Below are 16,597 nucleotides of genomic sequence, written 5' to 3' on the forward strand. Positions count from 1 at the left end.
TAAGCGGCTGGAAGGGTTTTGGGGCCCTCTTTAAAATTTCAAGGCTGCCGCCACTGAGAAAATTAAAAAAACATGCCAAATCTCAATAATCTAGCCAATAAGAGACCTGATTGCTAAGAAAAATCTATTGAAGAAAAACGCCGCGGTGATTTGGCCAATTTTGCAAACTATTTGAAATATCAAATTTTTCTACCACCATTTTCAAATATTCGGCTATTTGATCAGTATAGACATATATACGCGAAAATTTTCAATGTTTATTTTAATTATTTGTTCCAACCAAATATTTTTCCCTTACAAACTGAAAAAGTAGGCACTCATAAAATTTTTATACACCTCATTAGTTTTTTCGAATAACATTAGATGATTTCCACTAGATTCTAAGTGATTTCCTTAAGCAATATCTTGTGACTGACTACGATTTGTACAGCTCGATACCAAAGTGACTACCCCTCAGTACAAACCAACCATGATGATACCACATATTATGGTATGGTATAAAATTCAGGTAAATAAGCCTAATAGACACACATGCAGAGGTAGGGTATCACAACATGTAATTTTGAGATAACAACACCAATTAAATATTTTGAAGTCTTAATTTTTCTAGCATTTCAAACTGGATACATTACTAAAAATTTTCAGACACAACAAAAAAAAATTTATACATTTTTAAGAATATAATATATACCTTTATATAACAAATAATTTGTATTTTATACACATTTTGTACTGCTCATCTTGAAAAGTTTAATTTAAACCACAACACAATCAGAATTGTACTAAAATAGGCTTAAAACTCAAAAATTAAAAGTTCAAGAGCAGCCAAGAAACTCAATATATTGAATATTTTAACATTATTTGTTACTTTGTAATATCGATTGAATTTAAGAATTTTCTTCTATCCAGGAAAAAACATAATTAATAACGTCACAGTTGAAAAACCTAAAATTACAAACAATAACTTTAAAAGTCTACTTTTCCCGTTATTTAGTTCATGGGGTAATATTTCAAAGAATGTAACGTAGAGAAACGTTCCGCAAGCTAAACCTTGCAGTATACCACTGACTAAATACACTTCTACCCCTTTATCAAAATTAATAACTGCCATACCAATCCCAACACCTAAGGGCGACATTATGGAAAACATGATGATGCTTTCCACAACAGCACCAATTCGAAGTTGGCTCTGAATTACATTAAGTCCCAATGTAAAAGCTATAATGCTTTTGTGAATCAACACTGCTATTAAAACTTTAAGAATTTGATTTCGATCAGGTTGAAGTCCTATCGCAACACCCTCAAAAATTGAATGTAGAGATAATGCTAAGACAAGAAGGGCTGTTCTTAGACTAGAATGAGAATTGAAGTCCTCATGAACAGAGTATCCAAAATCGTCATTTGCTGCATGATCACTAATTCCATTTAAACTTCCGTAACTACTCTGCCTTTGCAGTATTCTATCATTTAAATAGCCATCTTCACTGTCATGATTATGACTGTGACCAAGTAAAGGATGTCTTTCTTTGCTATTTTCTTTCCACGCTAAGACAACCTAAGAGACAGATCTGTTATTAAAATTGAATAAAAATATAAAAAGGGTAAGATCTTGGTAATTTACCTGTTCACATATAAGTACGAGCAAAAATCCAAAAATCATGACAAATTCTGACAGTGGAAACTCAATTTTTAAATTAAGTTTCTGGCAAGCTAAACTAAGCTGATCTTGAACTTCAGGGAACAAGTCTAACAAACACGTCCCAAGAAACACTCCTCCACCAAAACAACTAAAGAATCCCATTAAAAGTTGATAAAATATCCTGCGTGTCGGATCGTTCATCCTCGTTACTTTCTTTGTAATAAATAGGGGTAAGAAACTGAAGAACAAGCAACTGACTAACAATACACATAGTGCAATTATCTTTAACGAGATGAGATTCAACATTATCGCTCTGGTTATTAAATATCTGAAATAGATTCAATATATTTATTAGTAGGTATTAACATAGGTAACATAATAAAACATAAAACTTTTTTAAGGTACTTATAATATTAAACATAATATAGTCGTTAGATAAAGTTAAGATAAAAATTTATATACCCACCCCTTTAAAAATGGAAACAGCTTTGTGGTGCTTACTGCAATACTGCTTAGGATTTTAACTTTTTAAGCCTTGGATTTCCAATTGGTCGTACTTTTAAACCCGATCACTAATTTATCTGCTCCTTTTAAGTAGTTATATTTGACACAGAACTAAAGCATTACTAAAAAATGTTTAATGAACCAACGCGATTATCAGGCAAAACTGTACTAAATTATACGCCAATAAAGTGGAGAAAACTTCATGTTGTTTACAATAAAATTGTCACATGCAATGAAGAAACCATAGAAATCCCATAGGGTAGAATGCTGCCGCGTAACTGGAAAATAGCCAAACAGCCGTGGCAGACGATCACCGAATACCGACAAATCAGAACTCAAAGAGTGACTACGGCCGGTAACGTACGACATCTAGTTTGTGTAGTCAACAATAAAAAATTAATATATACATTACGTCACTATAGTACCAGCAATTGATTGGCCGATGCCTTTTTTATTTTTAATTTTAAAATCAAATTTTTAAATATGGCGGGTGATCGCGGATCAAGGTTCATAAATACGCTAATAAGGTACAGGGCATGAAATAAGCACAGGACACTGGACATTGTCCGATAAATTTTGCATATGTCAGTTAACTTTTTCAAAATCTAAGGGGGTCATTGGACATTTGTCCGATAACTTTTTCAATAAACTGGGAATGTTTTTTTCTACAAATTAAAAAAATGACCGATAAATATTTTAAAATGAGGGGGGTCTCTGGACAAATGTCCGATAACTTGAATTTCTTATTTCCTGCCCTGATAAGGTATAGGATATAGTTTCCGCCGCTAACAGCGGATGGCGCCACCCACAAATGATAGAGCTCTCAATTTTGAAATATTTGTTTCGCGGAAGGCAGATTAAAACTGTAATTCTAGCGGTACTATTCTTTATAAGTTTTGTGGTGCGAGTTTAATTTATCTATTATGATTAATCCTTCTTTCCCTGATACCAGAAATACATACGCCTACTTTTACTTTCGGGGATAACACAACACGTGGCTGGTGAAATTTTTTATCAGAAATAGAGTAAATAATGATAAATTTCAACATAAACAATGAAAGTGATAAATTTTAAGGTAAAACAATGAAAATTTTAATGTCGCAAACTTTTATTTGAAATATTCCATAGATAAAAATACAAAAGCACATAACTGATACCCCATATATAACAAAAAAATACACACTTAAAATATTATTTTGATAATAAAATTACGTAATGTTAAAAAATATTGGTGTTAAGCTACAAAATTTTATTTCACTGAACATAAAATAATTAGTTTTGTTTTGCAAGTTGGGCTTTTTTTGATTGCGTCTTGTTGGTGCCTTGATATTTTTGTTTATCTTGGCTTTACAAATAATAGAAAATTAGTAAAATTTCCTACATAAGAAAAATTAAAATTTACCTGCTCATTTTTATTTTATCTCTGCATCCTAGTCCACCTTCCCAATGAGTGCCTGTTCTTTTATTCATACTACTCGAACAGCGAATGCAATCTTTCCCATTGGTATAAGGCTGTTCTTTAGCGCAGAATCCACAAATCATCCTGTTTGCCAACTTCATCTCGTGATCTGTTTCTTTATCATTGTGGCAAAAGTCGCATGGATAAGCTTTGCCACAACACGGAAAGCTGCAGGAGGAATAAATTAATATGAATAATTAAAAACCTCAGAGCACTCGTTAATATTCTTACCGTAGCCACCTAAAACTTTTCTTATAATGTTTGCAGGTCCCATTTTCAGGTAGAGGATTTCCTTCTTGAATGGCTGGATCATGAACGTTCTTTACTTTTTTCCCCAATTTGACAATTTGTGATGATCCCGCGTTCATAGGTTCAACACGCATATATTGAAATTTAATGGATTCAATTCGTATTGACATTTTACTATTGCAATAAAAACACCACGAGTTTTGTTTCTGACTATATTGCAAGCCCTGAAAATGGCCAAAAAAATTTAATGAAATACATATTCTAGAGATAAACAGGTGGCAATGCGATAAATTACTAGTTTAACTTACATTAATATCGGCTTGCCGATTGCAATTAAGACAGCCAATGCTAAAATCACACTTTGACAAGGGCACATCAACAACTCCACAATCATCCAGGTCCAAATATCCCAAAACAGCCATGAACTGATGCAACAATTGAGGACGAAATGTTACTTGCTGAGTGTGATTGCAGCGAGAGCATACTATTTTATTGATTCTCAGAGGTGGTGTCATAATATCAGATCTTAAGCGGCATCGCCCACATTGAATGGTTAGGGCCAGTTTACGGCAACTGAGAGTAGCTGCACTCTCCATTAGTTCCAAATTACGCAGCTTTATTTCAGTTCCAATTTTGGGTGTAGAAATGGGGAAGCCAGTACGAATCTTGTCTTTTAGGGGTATATCCAGTTTGGGTTCAGATTGTACTTCGGTAACTGGTTCTTCAGTAGTTTCAATGGGGACATTTTCCAAGTTAAGTTTCAAGTTTTCCGCAAGATCCTCATGCGGAATGAACTGAATCCCCGCAGCTTCCGCAACAATGTTCCTTTTGACTTTTTTAAGACCCTCTATGAATATATCTTCCAAGTTCTGATCAAACCATTTGAAGAATGGACGGAGCACCAGCTCAACTTTCTCATTGCGAGTTGCTGTTCGGAAACGCTCGGTTAGCCAGTCAATGATTGTCTTGTTGAGATGTCTTGGGTAAACTTTAATTAGTACAATGAACGTAATGACGAGTAGTGTTCGTACGGGGACCCCGACCCCGACCCCGAAAGTCAGGGATCCCCGACTTTTGTCCCCGTCCCCGACCCCGATCCAGACTGTCGCAAACTAAGTCGGGGTTTTCCATTTTTCGGGGTTATGTTTTTGTAGTGTAATTTTAAATTTTCGCGCCAACGCACCCCGCTAAAATCCTAAAAATATATAAAATATATAGGTTCCTTCTCTCCCTTTTTTTGTGGGCGACAATAGAATGATCCGAATGACCTTCGGCTGATGCCGCTGAAGTAGTTCTTGCTCGACGCTTAACTCCGACTTGAGTAGCTTTTTTAAATTTTAGTTTCACTTTCATAATTGCCGTTGTTTCGGGCTCTCTCAGTCTCAGCTAAGGAGTTACAACGTTTGTAAATAACTTGTGAATTTATGAAACAACTTACTTTAACAATTGCCTAAGCTATAGACCTCTAGGCTCAGTAAAATTGGGTTATTTTTATAATTTTTCTATTCATAATAAACTCAAAGAATTTTCCATCCCCGACCCAGACTTTATTTTGTCCCCGTACGAACACTAATGACGAGTAATTTAAAAATAAATTCATTTTTACCGTAATAAAATCAAGGGCAATATATCATCTTCATTTCGGCATTGAACAGAACACATCTCTTTGGGATAATCATCCGGAATTGATAAATGAAGTTTTACTTGCTTAACTTCAAATTTCTGAATATAAATATTTGATTAGTTGGACAATTCAGTTGAAATAAAATTTAAAATTAAGCCTACCCAGTCTGGATCTGTAGGAGCGAAAGACACATCAAATTCATTTTCTTTCTCATTATCAATTTTTCTTTGAAATTTTCTCTTAAAAAAAGCAAGTTCATCTTTGCTAAAAAGATAATGACCAATTAAAAACAACACCTCTAAAAGGTAATTTTTTTATTCTTACCGAAGATTATGTATATCATTGACAGATAAATCTGGGATGTGTAGATTGGCTTTCAAAGGTTTTACAACATTTCTTTTAGACAGATGTAAATTATTCTTGGTTTTTACCGATGTAATTTCAATGGATTTTGTGGTTTCAATGTCCACAGAGTTATTTAGATCATCAATTAATTCTTTATCTTCATTCACGGTGGCTCTTTTATCCAAATTTTCTTGACTTTTGGATTCGTTTGAAGAGTTTCTAGTCGTTCTGGGAACATGAGAAAATTTGCAAGCATTACCAAAGCGACATTTTCCATTAAACATGTAATTTCGACATAATGGGGCATCTTTAAAAATATTTTTGGAAGTATCATCCAACTGATTTCCTCTTGAAAGGTCATGATTCAACGCCAATGAGCCTTCACAAATATCTGCTTCTTGTAAAGGTTCGTCAGTTGTGTTTTGATTTGGAAATACGTGCAAAAAGTTGCAATAATCCCCTTTGAAACAAGAGCCGTTTCGTTTAAAATTCCAACAAAGTTTTTTTCTTTTAAAATCAAAGTTTTGCTTGGAATCTGTAACTCGACTGTCTAATCCAGGTTGTTCTTCTTCCGACGCTTCTGATTCAGAGAATTCATCATAATCTGGGTGGACATATTTGCATTTGTCTCCAAAGCGGCAATATCCATAGCGTACATAATTGGTGCAATCTTTATATTCTCCATAGTACTTTGACTCCCTCCTAAATCCTCCTCCCCTAGCCTGGAAACTCTTTACTGGTGCTTCATTTTGGGCGTTGGGTTTTTCTTTAACAGAAGCGTGTAACACTTTACCCGATGATTTGATGGGAGATTTACGCTCTTTTAGGCTTCCATGATTTATATACGCTTGCGGTTGTGAAGAAATGGTGGTCTCCGACTCTTTCCAATAAAACTGATTTACTTCTTTACTTAGTTGTTCATTATGGTATCTTCTAATGCTGCCTTTAAATATTGAAGACGTTTTTATACCTTTAGAGTTTAAGTTAGAAACTTGAGACTGCAAAAATCCTTCGCAATTTGAATTATTCGTCGACGATTCCTCGCTCATGTGACAAAAGTTGAAACGCACTAAAATGGCTTCCCTGCCAAAGAATATTCTTTGTCCTTACTGACGCGTCACTTTTTATACTACCGAGATTGTTATTGCACAACGATTACGTAATCTCTTCTCCTAGCACTCGAATGATTTCTGGCGCTCCACTTCAAGGTTTCACTCTGTTGCGTAAAAGATAGGAACAATAACCTTCCCACTACCTGCTATGACGTTATAAGATATAAATGCTAAACTCTACAGTGTCATTGGACAAAAATTACTTCATTTATATTCCTAAATTCGTGAACCCGCCTCAGCCAATGCGGGCAGGAGGGTCACGTGATTCATCTGATCATCTCTACAGTTACTATAACTTGACAAAAAATAGGAAATTGGAAGTCGATTTATAACAGATTAATAATAAAAAACGAAAATTCCACTTTGTGTATAATACATTTATTTTGAAAATCTTTAAAATTTTAAAAATAGGACGACACATAAAGTGGAATTTTCCTTTTTTATTATTATTATCTATAGAGTAGTATCGCTCTGTAGCTTTGGGTTATGGCCGCCATTTTGAGGGCAGTTTTTTTATGGGTCGACATACGTCACGCCATAGAAACTATGGTCACGCCGATATTACCATAGAGTATAGACTATAAGTCTTAAAGTTTGTCCTTTTATTTATTTATTTTTTAATTTGTATATCATCTATAACTATAAGTCTTAAAGTTTGTCCTTTTATTTATTTATTTATTTATTTGTATGTCATCTATAACTATAAGTCTTAAAGTTTGTCATTTTATTTATTTATCTATAACTATAGTCTTAAAGTTTGTCCTTTTATTTATTTATTTATTTGTATGTCATGTTCCTAAAAACTCGAAAACGGTTAGCTCTAGAGCTTTGAAATTTTAACTCAATGTTTAGGGCCTGAGTTCCAACTATACGCGCCTAATTCCAAATACCTGACATGGTTATTAATCTAATTCAATTTTACTCATAATTCAATTTTTTTTACTCGACTTTGAACTTCCCTTATCTCCTTTTTTTCGTCCCGAACTTTAAACTTTTTTACGGGCTAGTGTGAAATTCGTAGAAGGGGAGTTAGTGGGAACAAAGATAATTTAAACTTCGTACCCTAGATTCGAATACTGAGAGCTTTCCCATTCACGGTTTTGTTACGAAGCGTTTACCCTCTTCCGGCACGTGACCTCAGAAAAATCGGCTCCATCGGTTGCGGTAAGGCGCCATATTTAGGCCTAGATTTGTTTTATTTAAAACAAGAGTATTTATAGAAACACGCTTAATTGTAAATCATATATTTCCAATAAAAACTTACTTTAACAAATGGTAATTCTGGTGGTTGTATATCTTCTTTCGGTAATGATGCCAATCTTGAAGAATTTCTAAAATTTCAGGCAAATATTCCTTAAGAATGTCGATGTTAAACACGAACCCTATTAAAATGGTAAATGAAATTGAATGAACTATTAAGTTTAGTCAAATTATGCTTGAATCGCTTGTAAGATTATATTACTCACCTTTAGTAAGTCTAGGTTTTTTCTTTCGATTTGAAACTTTTTTAGTGCTATAATTGTGGTCCATCATGTTTTAAAACTTCGAGTTGAACGCGAAACGCGTCAAATTACGCACCGCAACTTCCAAAAAAAAATTAGTTTCTATCCCTAGATGGCAGTAGTGCGCCACCATTGGAGCGAATTTTTTCTGAGTTCCGGCGGGAAGTGGGTAAACGCTATCGGCAACGCGCGAGAGAGTGATTTCGAATCTAGGGTACGAAGTTTAAATTATCTTTGGTGGGAAAGAAAGGGTCTTCGCAGAGTTGCCAACTCCGCGGTTTTCCGCTGGTTTGTAAACTAATTCGCGGGTAAAAAAAATCGGACCGCGGGCCGCGGGATTTACTGCGGGTTTTCGTAAAAAATAGCCGCGGTATCGCGTTTTTTTTTGTAAAAAAATAAAAGTTGTTTGATATTATCGGTTGTCATTTCTTACCGTGTTTACTCTCTTATTTTATCTCGGAATATGCATTATTTTTCATTTTAATTTAACAGCCTTTCGGTTCTCATTTTTTAACGTGTTTACTCTCTTATTTTATCTCGGAATATGCTTTATTTTTCATTTTCATTTAACAGCCTACACGGTAAACGTTCACGGCGCGTTAAGGCAGTTTAATTTATGTCCAACAGTGATGCCTAAAGCTAAGTCAAAATCAAAATCAAAATTTAGCAACTGGTGGCTTCAAGATCCAGAAATCAAAGATTGGATTCTAGACAGGGCCGTCTTTAGCTTTCAGGCGCCCCTAGGTTAATTATATTAGGCGCCCTTATATATATTTTTTATAGTAATTAAGGGCCAGACGGTGCCCTAGGGCTTAGCCCTACCTAGCCCAATGGTAGAGAGGGGCCTGATTCTAGAGATTCCAGGGGAACCAGAGAGAGCCCGATGCAAATATTGCGCCACAACGATTAGAGCCCACAAGTCTGACATAGACAATCATCGAAAGACAAATCGACATTCAACAAACGCTCAACCATTTACTTCTAATCGTTTTCATACGATAGTTACCTTTTCGTCTTCCACCATCAAGGACAACGAACAGAAAATAGCAGAACTGAAAATGGCATGTCTCGTAGCCGAAAAGTGTTCTATAAATAGTGCAGATGAAATAATAAACACAGTGAAATTAGTTTTCAGTGACTCGAAATTAAGCAGCATTAAACTTCACAGAAAATCGTAACCCCAAGTTTTTTAGAACGTTGTAAACGCTCTAATTCTATAGAGTAATGGCAGTGTGACGTCACGGCACGTCACCCATGCTTTTTCCTATAGATAAAAAATCGCGACCAAAATGGCGACCATGGTCAAAGCTACGGAGTGCCATTACTCTATTCCGTCAATGGACGAAGTGAAACATCATTTAATGCATATTGACTCCTGCAATTATGGTTATGAATTTCAAGAAGTAAGCAAGGAATTAAACGTCGCCATAATATCAAATTTGAAAGAAAAATTTAGGGCATTTTTTGAAACTGCCTATAAAGAGGTCCTAGAAAGATTGCCATCTAATATGAAACTTTTGATGACCATGGAAAACCTAGCGCCAGAAAGAGTTACTTCCCAGTTTAAAACTCCTCTCGCTGAAATAGCTGACCTTAAAAAATTCCTCCATATTAAGGAATTTTATATATACTAAAAACAATGGGAAAAATTGCCCTTAGTAGATTGGAAAAAAGATCATTTTTTTAGAAACGACATTCGACGCAATCGCTTTTTGGAACTGTGTTTTGCATTACATAGATAGTAGTGAGACTTTTTGCTTTAAAGAAATTGCACAATTAGTAATTAATTTACTTAGTCTTCCTTTGAGCAATGCTCAAGTTGAGCGAGGGGCTAACCACTCTTAGAAAGTCTGTACACCAGATTACGCTTAGATTAGCACTGCCAAAGGCAGGGACTTCAAAGACTACGCGTAATCCCATTAGTACAGCCAAAGGTACGGCTCTGTACACCGATTACGCGGAGTGATCAGCCCCTTGAAGTTGAGAGAGTGTTTTCAAGAGTGAATTTTTTGAAAAACGATGTTCGGAACAGAATGAGTGTGGAGTTATTACAAAATCTACTTCGTGTCCATTACCATTTGTTGATAAACAAATTTAAAGTTTCTGAATACGAGCCAACTAAGGCTACGTTAAGCAAATTCAACAGTAAAATGTACTGTTTTAAATAAAAAAATTAAAGGATAATAAACACTTGAATTTTTAAATACTATACTCATTCATTTATTCATACTTCTTTCGCCATTTATTTTGTAATTTAAAATGCCGCGGGTTATATTTGATTTCCGCGGGTTTTTTCACCGTTGGCCGAAAGTTGGCAACTCTGGGTCTTCGTAGAAGGGGAGGTTTAGTTGACCGACCTGAGCGAAATCCATGCTGAGAGGGATAGATAAATTTCGGGTCGTCGAGGAAGGAGCGAAGTGGTTTATCGGTCAGTCGTTCGTCAACACGGGCAATGTTTTCACAATCGGCCGATAATTCGACGGGATGGTTCTTAAGCCAGCTTTGTGGATGGGTGTGATTGTGGCCACTTTCCACTGTTGTGGAACGTCACCGGAGATAAAGCTTTTGTTAATTATGATCGATAAAGGTATTGCAATAGAATGGACCAGTTGTTTTAGCATGTACGGGTGAAGACTATCTAGACCAGCTGATTGAGTCGTGTCCAATGACAGGAGTTGTTTTAGCACCGAGGTAGCGGTGCATGAGAAGTGACTAAGACGTTGTGCTGACGATGGGACACAGCCCCTAGCTGCAGTGTATGAAATGTGGGTGGTCGAAGAGGCAGTAATGAAATGCTGGTTAAGAATTTGGGCCATTTCAGTGGGATTGGATAAGGAGCCGCCTCTGGGATTAGTCATAAAAATACCTTCAGGCTATCAGCAATACGTTAAGTCATGCTCATGCTTCTTCTTGAACTTTCGGGATGCGTTGGTGATCATATTTCTCGCCTTTTTCTACTCGTCGTGTTCCGCATCAACTACCTCAGACTAATAATGACGAACCTTGCTGCGAAGGTAATGGCGCCAGGCACCGTCTTGTATTCAATAGATTTAGCAAAACGAGGATGAAAGTGCGCAGCCCGTTTCTCTTTCAGACGCCGGTATGGGATATAAATCTCGATACCTTGATGGAGGATTTCAAGAGAGGCGGATCAGCACGTACTCACATCATCACTGTCAACAGCGATTGTCCAGTCCTGCTGTGAGAGGAATTCAAGGAAGACTTCATAATTCCCCCTAAATTAGTCTCGACATAGCCTAGTAGGTGGTTTCAGGGAGTTAATTATGGTTGAGACAGGCCAGGCTGAAGGATATGACGTTGTGGTCACTCTTCCCTAGTGGTGGAAGCTGGGTAATATCAAACACCAGGTACTCATCAATGGTAAAGATTAGGTCCAGGGCACTCGACCGTTGCAGAAGGTGACCTAGGTGGGTAGCTTCGTGGACTGCTTGTGAGAAGTTGTGGCAGTGGATAGCTTCTAGGAAGGCCAATGTCGCTTTGCTAGCGGAAGGTATGTTGCGATAGTGGAAATCCCTCAAAATTACAAGTTCATGGCTCATTACAGTACAATACGCCGCGTACACTCATTCAGAATAGTTAAGAGGGCCTCGTGATTGTCGTATGAAGGGGAGCGGTAGACCAGACAAAAGAGATATGATACGGTTGATATTTTTCCAGCTCGTAGTTATGAAATCAAACCCTTGTGTCTCAGAGTAGTCACGGACCAGAGGTGCCGGTAGGATGTCAACTTGGTGGATGTTAAAAGATGATGAGAATGGTAGAGCGACGAAGCCACTCTATATGGTTGCGCCACACCGGTCTTGTTGGAAGACAGTAAATTGCGGGAGTCGTAGCTCGATCACTACTGTGCACTTGGGGCTTAAGACCAGTTTCTGTCACTGCAATTACGCTAGACTGCTGAGTTTGTATCAGGAATGAGAGTTCAGCCAATTTATCAGGAGTTTGGGAGATCACCGCAGCACTATGGACAAAAGCGGATTCAGTTGGCTGTTAAGTCCGCTGGAGGGTGAAGGTTTTGGGGAGGACATGGGGAGGGGTCAGGATACAAGAGAGGGGGAATTGTGAGTTATTTACAATGGATTATGGGCCAGAATTGACGTCCTGTATCGCTATTAGTTTTTTGGATGAGGAGCAAGAGTGACCACCGAGGCTTTGTCCAATGCAGCGCGATTGATGACTTCGCTAATACGTATAGAGATGTCCTTCTCACCGACGTTCAGTATAGGGCAGTTTCTATTCAAATTAGATTTAAAATATTCGTGATGTGAAAATACATTGTTTTAAAGAAAATTTGGTTTAATAACTGGCCGAGCGAGCGATTGGAATAATGTTGAAAACCAGTGGCGGATTACCTTGCTTGAAACTTAAAGGGAATATAACCTTTTTTTCTGTCCCCCTCCCTAACAAGATTTCCAATATTAACCGCTCCTATGTATGAATTTTCACATTGTTTGTTGCGGAGGCAGTGGCTAATCAACTTCCCCCCTCCCCTCGACCCTAGTTTTGAGCTTTCTCTAGCTTGGTCTAGTATTGAGCTATCTTAGAATTATTAAGCTTCACTTTCAAATAAAAGCTTCACTTTCAAAATATAAGCTTCACTTTCAAAATATAAGCTTCACTTTCAAATTACAAGCTTCACTTTCAAAATATAAGCTTACACCTTTTGAAATATACTCTTACGGCCTTTTCAGATATACACGATGTAAGGAAACTAATGATCCAGTGCTAATAAGTCAAAATTTTTAGGTGAAGTAGCTCGTGCAGGGGGACATTTGAAACCGAAAATTTTAATGACCTTGAAGCACGTCTTCAAGGTAATTTAAAATTTATCTCGAGAAAAATTAGAGATACAAAGTTGGTTGCAATTAGAAAAGTATTCCCCGTCAAATTTTAGGTCTAAATAGCTTTCAAATATATTGATCAATAACAAGTCGAAAGGATTTTAGACAAAACAAGAAGGTTGTGATGAAAATAATGTACCAAAGACCAGGTTGAAGGGACGGGGCTAATAACTCGAAAAGTAGACATTCTCATTAGGTAGGGGTCTTTAGAATCTGCAAACTCGGATGACCTTCAACTCATGGTTCAAGGTCATTCAAAGTTTAGCTCGAGAACCAATGGTTTAGAGAAAGGGTTCCAATTTAAAAAGGTGTAAAATAAAAGTTTAAGTCTAAATGCCTTTAAGCCGATGCAAACCACCATGATGAAAACTTTTAAAATTGGAACCATTTCTCTAAATCCATTGGTTCAAGAGATAAACTTTAAATAACCTTGAACCATGAATTCCAAGTCATTGGAGTTTGCAATTTCTAAAGCTGAGTATGTCTAGCAAATTTTTTTACTCTAGAATGAGTACATTTCGATCTAAGCCGTTCAAGTTTCAATTACCAGGTCTCTATAGTAACATTATTTTCATCACAACCTCCTTGTTTTGTCTAAAATTAATTGACTTGTTATTGGTCAAATTAGTCATGATCAAAGCTATTTACACTTAAAATATGACAGGGAACACTTTCCTAATGTATCTTTAGTAGTTCTGAGATAAATCTTTAATGACCTTGAAGACATGGTTCAAGGTTATGTAAATTTCCGCTGCACGTTCTATATATATCCTGAAAATTTCAAATTGCTAGCTAAAACATATTTTGAGTTATTAGAACTGGATTATTTTTTTGTTTACACCCTCTATAGGGCTACCTTTCAAAATAAATTGAAAATATAGGCCTACCTCAGTACCTCTTTCAAAATATAGGCCTACCTTTTTTGAAATATCGGGCTACCTTTCAAAATATAGACCTACCTTTTTATAAATATTAGGCTACCTATTTCGAAATAGATAGCCTTATATTTCTAAAAAGGTAGGCCTATATTTTGAACGGTAGCCCTTTATTTCGAAAAAGGTAGCTTAATATATTTTGGTTTAATTTTGTGCAGAATGGCTTGCCATCATCTAGGGCTCCACTACCACAAGATACTATTTTCGGTGTATGCGTTTAGCTTGTTCTTGAACCAAAAATTTAAAAACAATTACGCTAAATTATAATAGAGTAAGAGCACTCCGTAGCTTTTTTTTTATCGATAGGGAAAAGCATGGGTGACGTGCCATGACGTCACACTGTCATTACTCTATACGTTTGTTCTGGAGGAGAGAATTACTCGATATCATGAACTATAAGTATTGGGGTTACACTTTTTACTCTTGAAAAGGAGGTGTAAAGAGAGTAAACTGAATTTATGTAGTAAAATTGCCACTGGTAGCCATTTTGGCAAAACATTTTTAACCTGAATCGAACTATTTCTCACCACAATATCGGAGTAATTTCCGGGTAAAATGACGTCACAAAGTTATACTTTCTTTACCCACTCCGAAGTTCCAAAACCTAAATTATACCTCTCTTTTGGTTGGAAGAATAATGGCTAATACCCAAAGCCAGTGGCGTAGCTGAGAAATCAGAGCCCCCCCCCCCCCCCCCACCGCAAAAATCTCAATGGGGCCCGCCTTTTCAATTTTTTATAGTTCGCCCCCCCGCACTGCGGGCCGTACGGACCATCAGCTACGCCACTGCCCAAAGTACCACCCTAATAATTCGAAACCTCATAACCAGTTCACTAATTAAGTTGACGTCAGGCCTTACAGTTTTTCCCCCACGTGACCGTAACTCTTCTTGACCAGTTGACCGTCATAGGGTTAATGACCTTGTATACATTTTCGAAATTTTGAAAGGCAACGTTTCCCTAAACTTTTCAAAAAAATTTACTCTGAATAATACCAGCCGTACGCGTGGTCATTCCAAGGAGGATAGGAAGGGAGGCGAAGTAGGAGGGATGAACGCGCCAGCATCCTTGTAAGAAGCTTAGCGCGCGCTCGGCGGGAAAATTTTGGAAAAATGGCAGTAACACGTAGCGAAATTATCTGAAACTAGGATTTAATACCATTGAAAATCTTATGAGAAAACACGTATGCTCTGACGTCAAAATGATGGAAAAAAACGGTCCCCTAGATGGAGACGGAAATCGGGTGAGATAACCATTCCAAGTTAGAGGTATGAATTCCTGTCCTTGGTCATTCTGGGAAACTTTTCAAACCGCGTGTGCCCTATAAGCCGTGAGGCATCACCTCATATTTCGGGCTCTAGCGTTTTCCATTGGGAACCTCCGAGTGTGATCCGGATTTGTTGAATGACGTCACTGCTCTCTGTAGGAGGCGCTCGGAGGATTCGCCCTGGTAGCTCCCAATGAAATACGAAACGTTTTCGGGAGCACTCCGGGTGCACTCCGTGAGGGAGTACCTTGGTCAATGGAAGACAATCCTCCCTCTCGGAGTTGCCCCTTTTTTTTTCAATGGAATACGATTTTGATTTTGGAGCACTCCGGGAGTGCTCGGAGGTTCCCAATGGAAAACGCTATAAGTGACTGGAACTCCCTGACTCCAGATATCTTCAACTGTCATTCAAAGGGTTCTTTTCGTGTTAAATTAATAGATTGGGTTAACGATAATTAACTATTTCCTCATGTTTCTTGTCATATATGTATATATATATATATATATATATATATATGTGTGTGTGTGTGTATATATATATCTATATTTGTGTGATAGGAAGCATGAGGATTTTTTTAAAATTATAATTTATTGTCTTTTTTTTTTTTCAAAAATAATTTTTTTTGTGTTTCTTTTTTAGAGGGCGCGCGCCACAGAAGCTTTTATTGGCTTAGGCGTATTATTATGTACCTCTTTATGAAATAAATAAATAAATATCATGTTTATGCGCGCAACATTACTTTTACATGTTTGGGACTAGTAGCCATTAAATTAGACCTAAAGATGTAGAGGTTATTTCAAGTTCAACTAGGCGCCCATCTCTATTCGCCACATGCTGCAGTGGCATAGACAAGGGGGGAGTAATTTCCAGGCCCAGACCCCCCTTGGGCCTACGTTTGACTGTACTATATTTCCCCCCTTCTCGATCACCCTCTTAACCTTCAAATTCTTCGACCCCCTTGAAGAATCTCTGGCTACGCCACTGACCAGTCCTTCAAGATACAATAGTAATCATCACTTTTTCTACTAGGCCATGTTGGGACCCCAAATAAGGACCATGCCAACTTTTATACCTGATTTCTATGATTTGCTAAAACTTT

At 37.0% G+C, this 16,597-nt stretch overlaps 2 protein-coding genes across 2 annotated transcripts; both read right to left on the reverse strand.

Moving 5' to 3' along the window:
• Nucleotides 1-295: 295 nt before the first annotated feature.
• LOC149922175 (zinc transporter ZIP1-like) lies at nt 296-2,376 on the reverse strand. Its single transcript, XM_090162856.1, has 3 exons — nt 2,106-2,376; nt 1,622-1,967; nt 296-1,555 (listed from the first exon to the last, which is right to left on the reverse strand). Exons 2-3 carry the CDS (start codon nt 1,943-1,945, stop codon nt 902-904), a joined length of 978 nt encoding a protein of 325 aa, XP_090018982.1. The 5' UTR covers nt 1,946-1,967; nt 2,106-2,376; the 3' UTR covers nt 296-901.
• An 857-nt stretch (nt 2,377-3,233) lies between these two features.
• Rchy1 (Ring finger and CHY zinc finger domain containing 1) lies at nt 3,234-7,074 on the reverse strand. Its single transcript, XM_090163092.1, has 7 exons — nt 5,800-7,074; nt 5,637-5,739; nt 5,458-5,573; nt 4,160-4,829; nt 3,834-4,075; nt 3,546-3,770; nt 3,234-3,488 (listed from the first exon to the last, which is right to left on the reverse strand). Exons 1-7 carry the CDS (start codon nt 6,867-6,869, stop codon nt 3,416-3,418), a joined length of 2,499 nt encoding a protein of 832 aa, XP_090019218.1. The 5' UTR covers nt 6,870-7,074; the 3' UTR covers nt 3,234-3,415.
• Between the last annotated feature and the right edge of the window lie 9,523 nt (nt 7,075-16,597).

This window comes from Leiobunum rupestre, chromosome 11 (assembly GCF_980474605.1).
Source record: "Leiobunum rupestre chromosome 11, qqLeiRupe1.1.hap1, whole genome shotgun sequence".
NCBI classification, from domain to species: Eukaryota; Metazoa; Arthropoda; class Arachnida; order Opiliones; family Sclerosomatidae; genus Leiobunum; species Leiobunum rupestre.

What these genes read in the sequence shown, in the direction of transcription:
- LOC149922175 (XM_090162856.1), bottom strand. Translation starts at nt 1,945, where the DNA reads ATGTTGAATCTCATCTCGTTAAAGATAATTGCACTATGTGTATTGTTA. An exon ending in TCGTACTTATATGTGAACAG is followed by an intron (nt 1,556 to 1,621) that starts GTAAATTACCAA and finishes TCTGTCTCTTAG; the next exon opens with GTTGTCTTAGCGTGGAAAGA.
- Rchy1 (XM_090163092.1), bottom strand. Translation starts at nt 6,869, where the DNA reads ATGAGCGAGGAATCGTCGACGAATAATTCAAATTGCGAAGGATTTTTG. An exon ending in AATGATATACATAATCTTCG is followed by an intron (nt 5,740 to 5,799) that starts GTAAGAATAAAA and finishes TTATCTTTTTAG; the next exon opens with CAAAGATGAACTTGCTTTTT. An exon ending in GATAAAATAAAAATGAGCAG is followed by an intron (nt 3,489 to 3,545) that starts GTAAATTTTAAT and finishes TTATTTGTAAAG; the next exon opens with CCAAGATAAACAAAAATATC.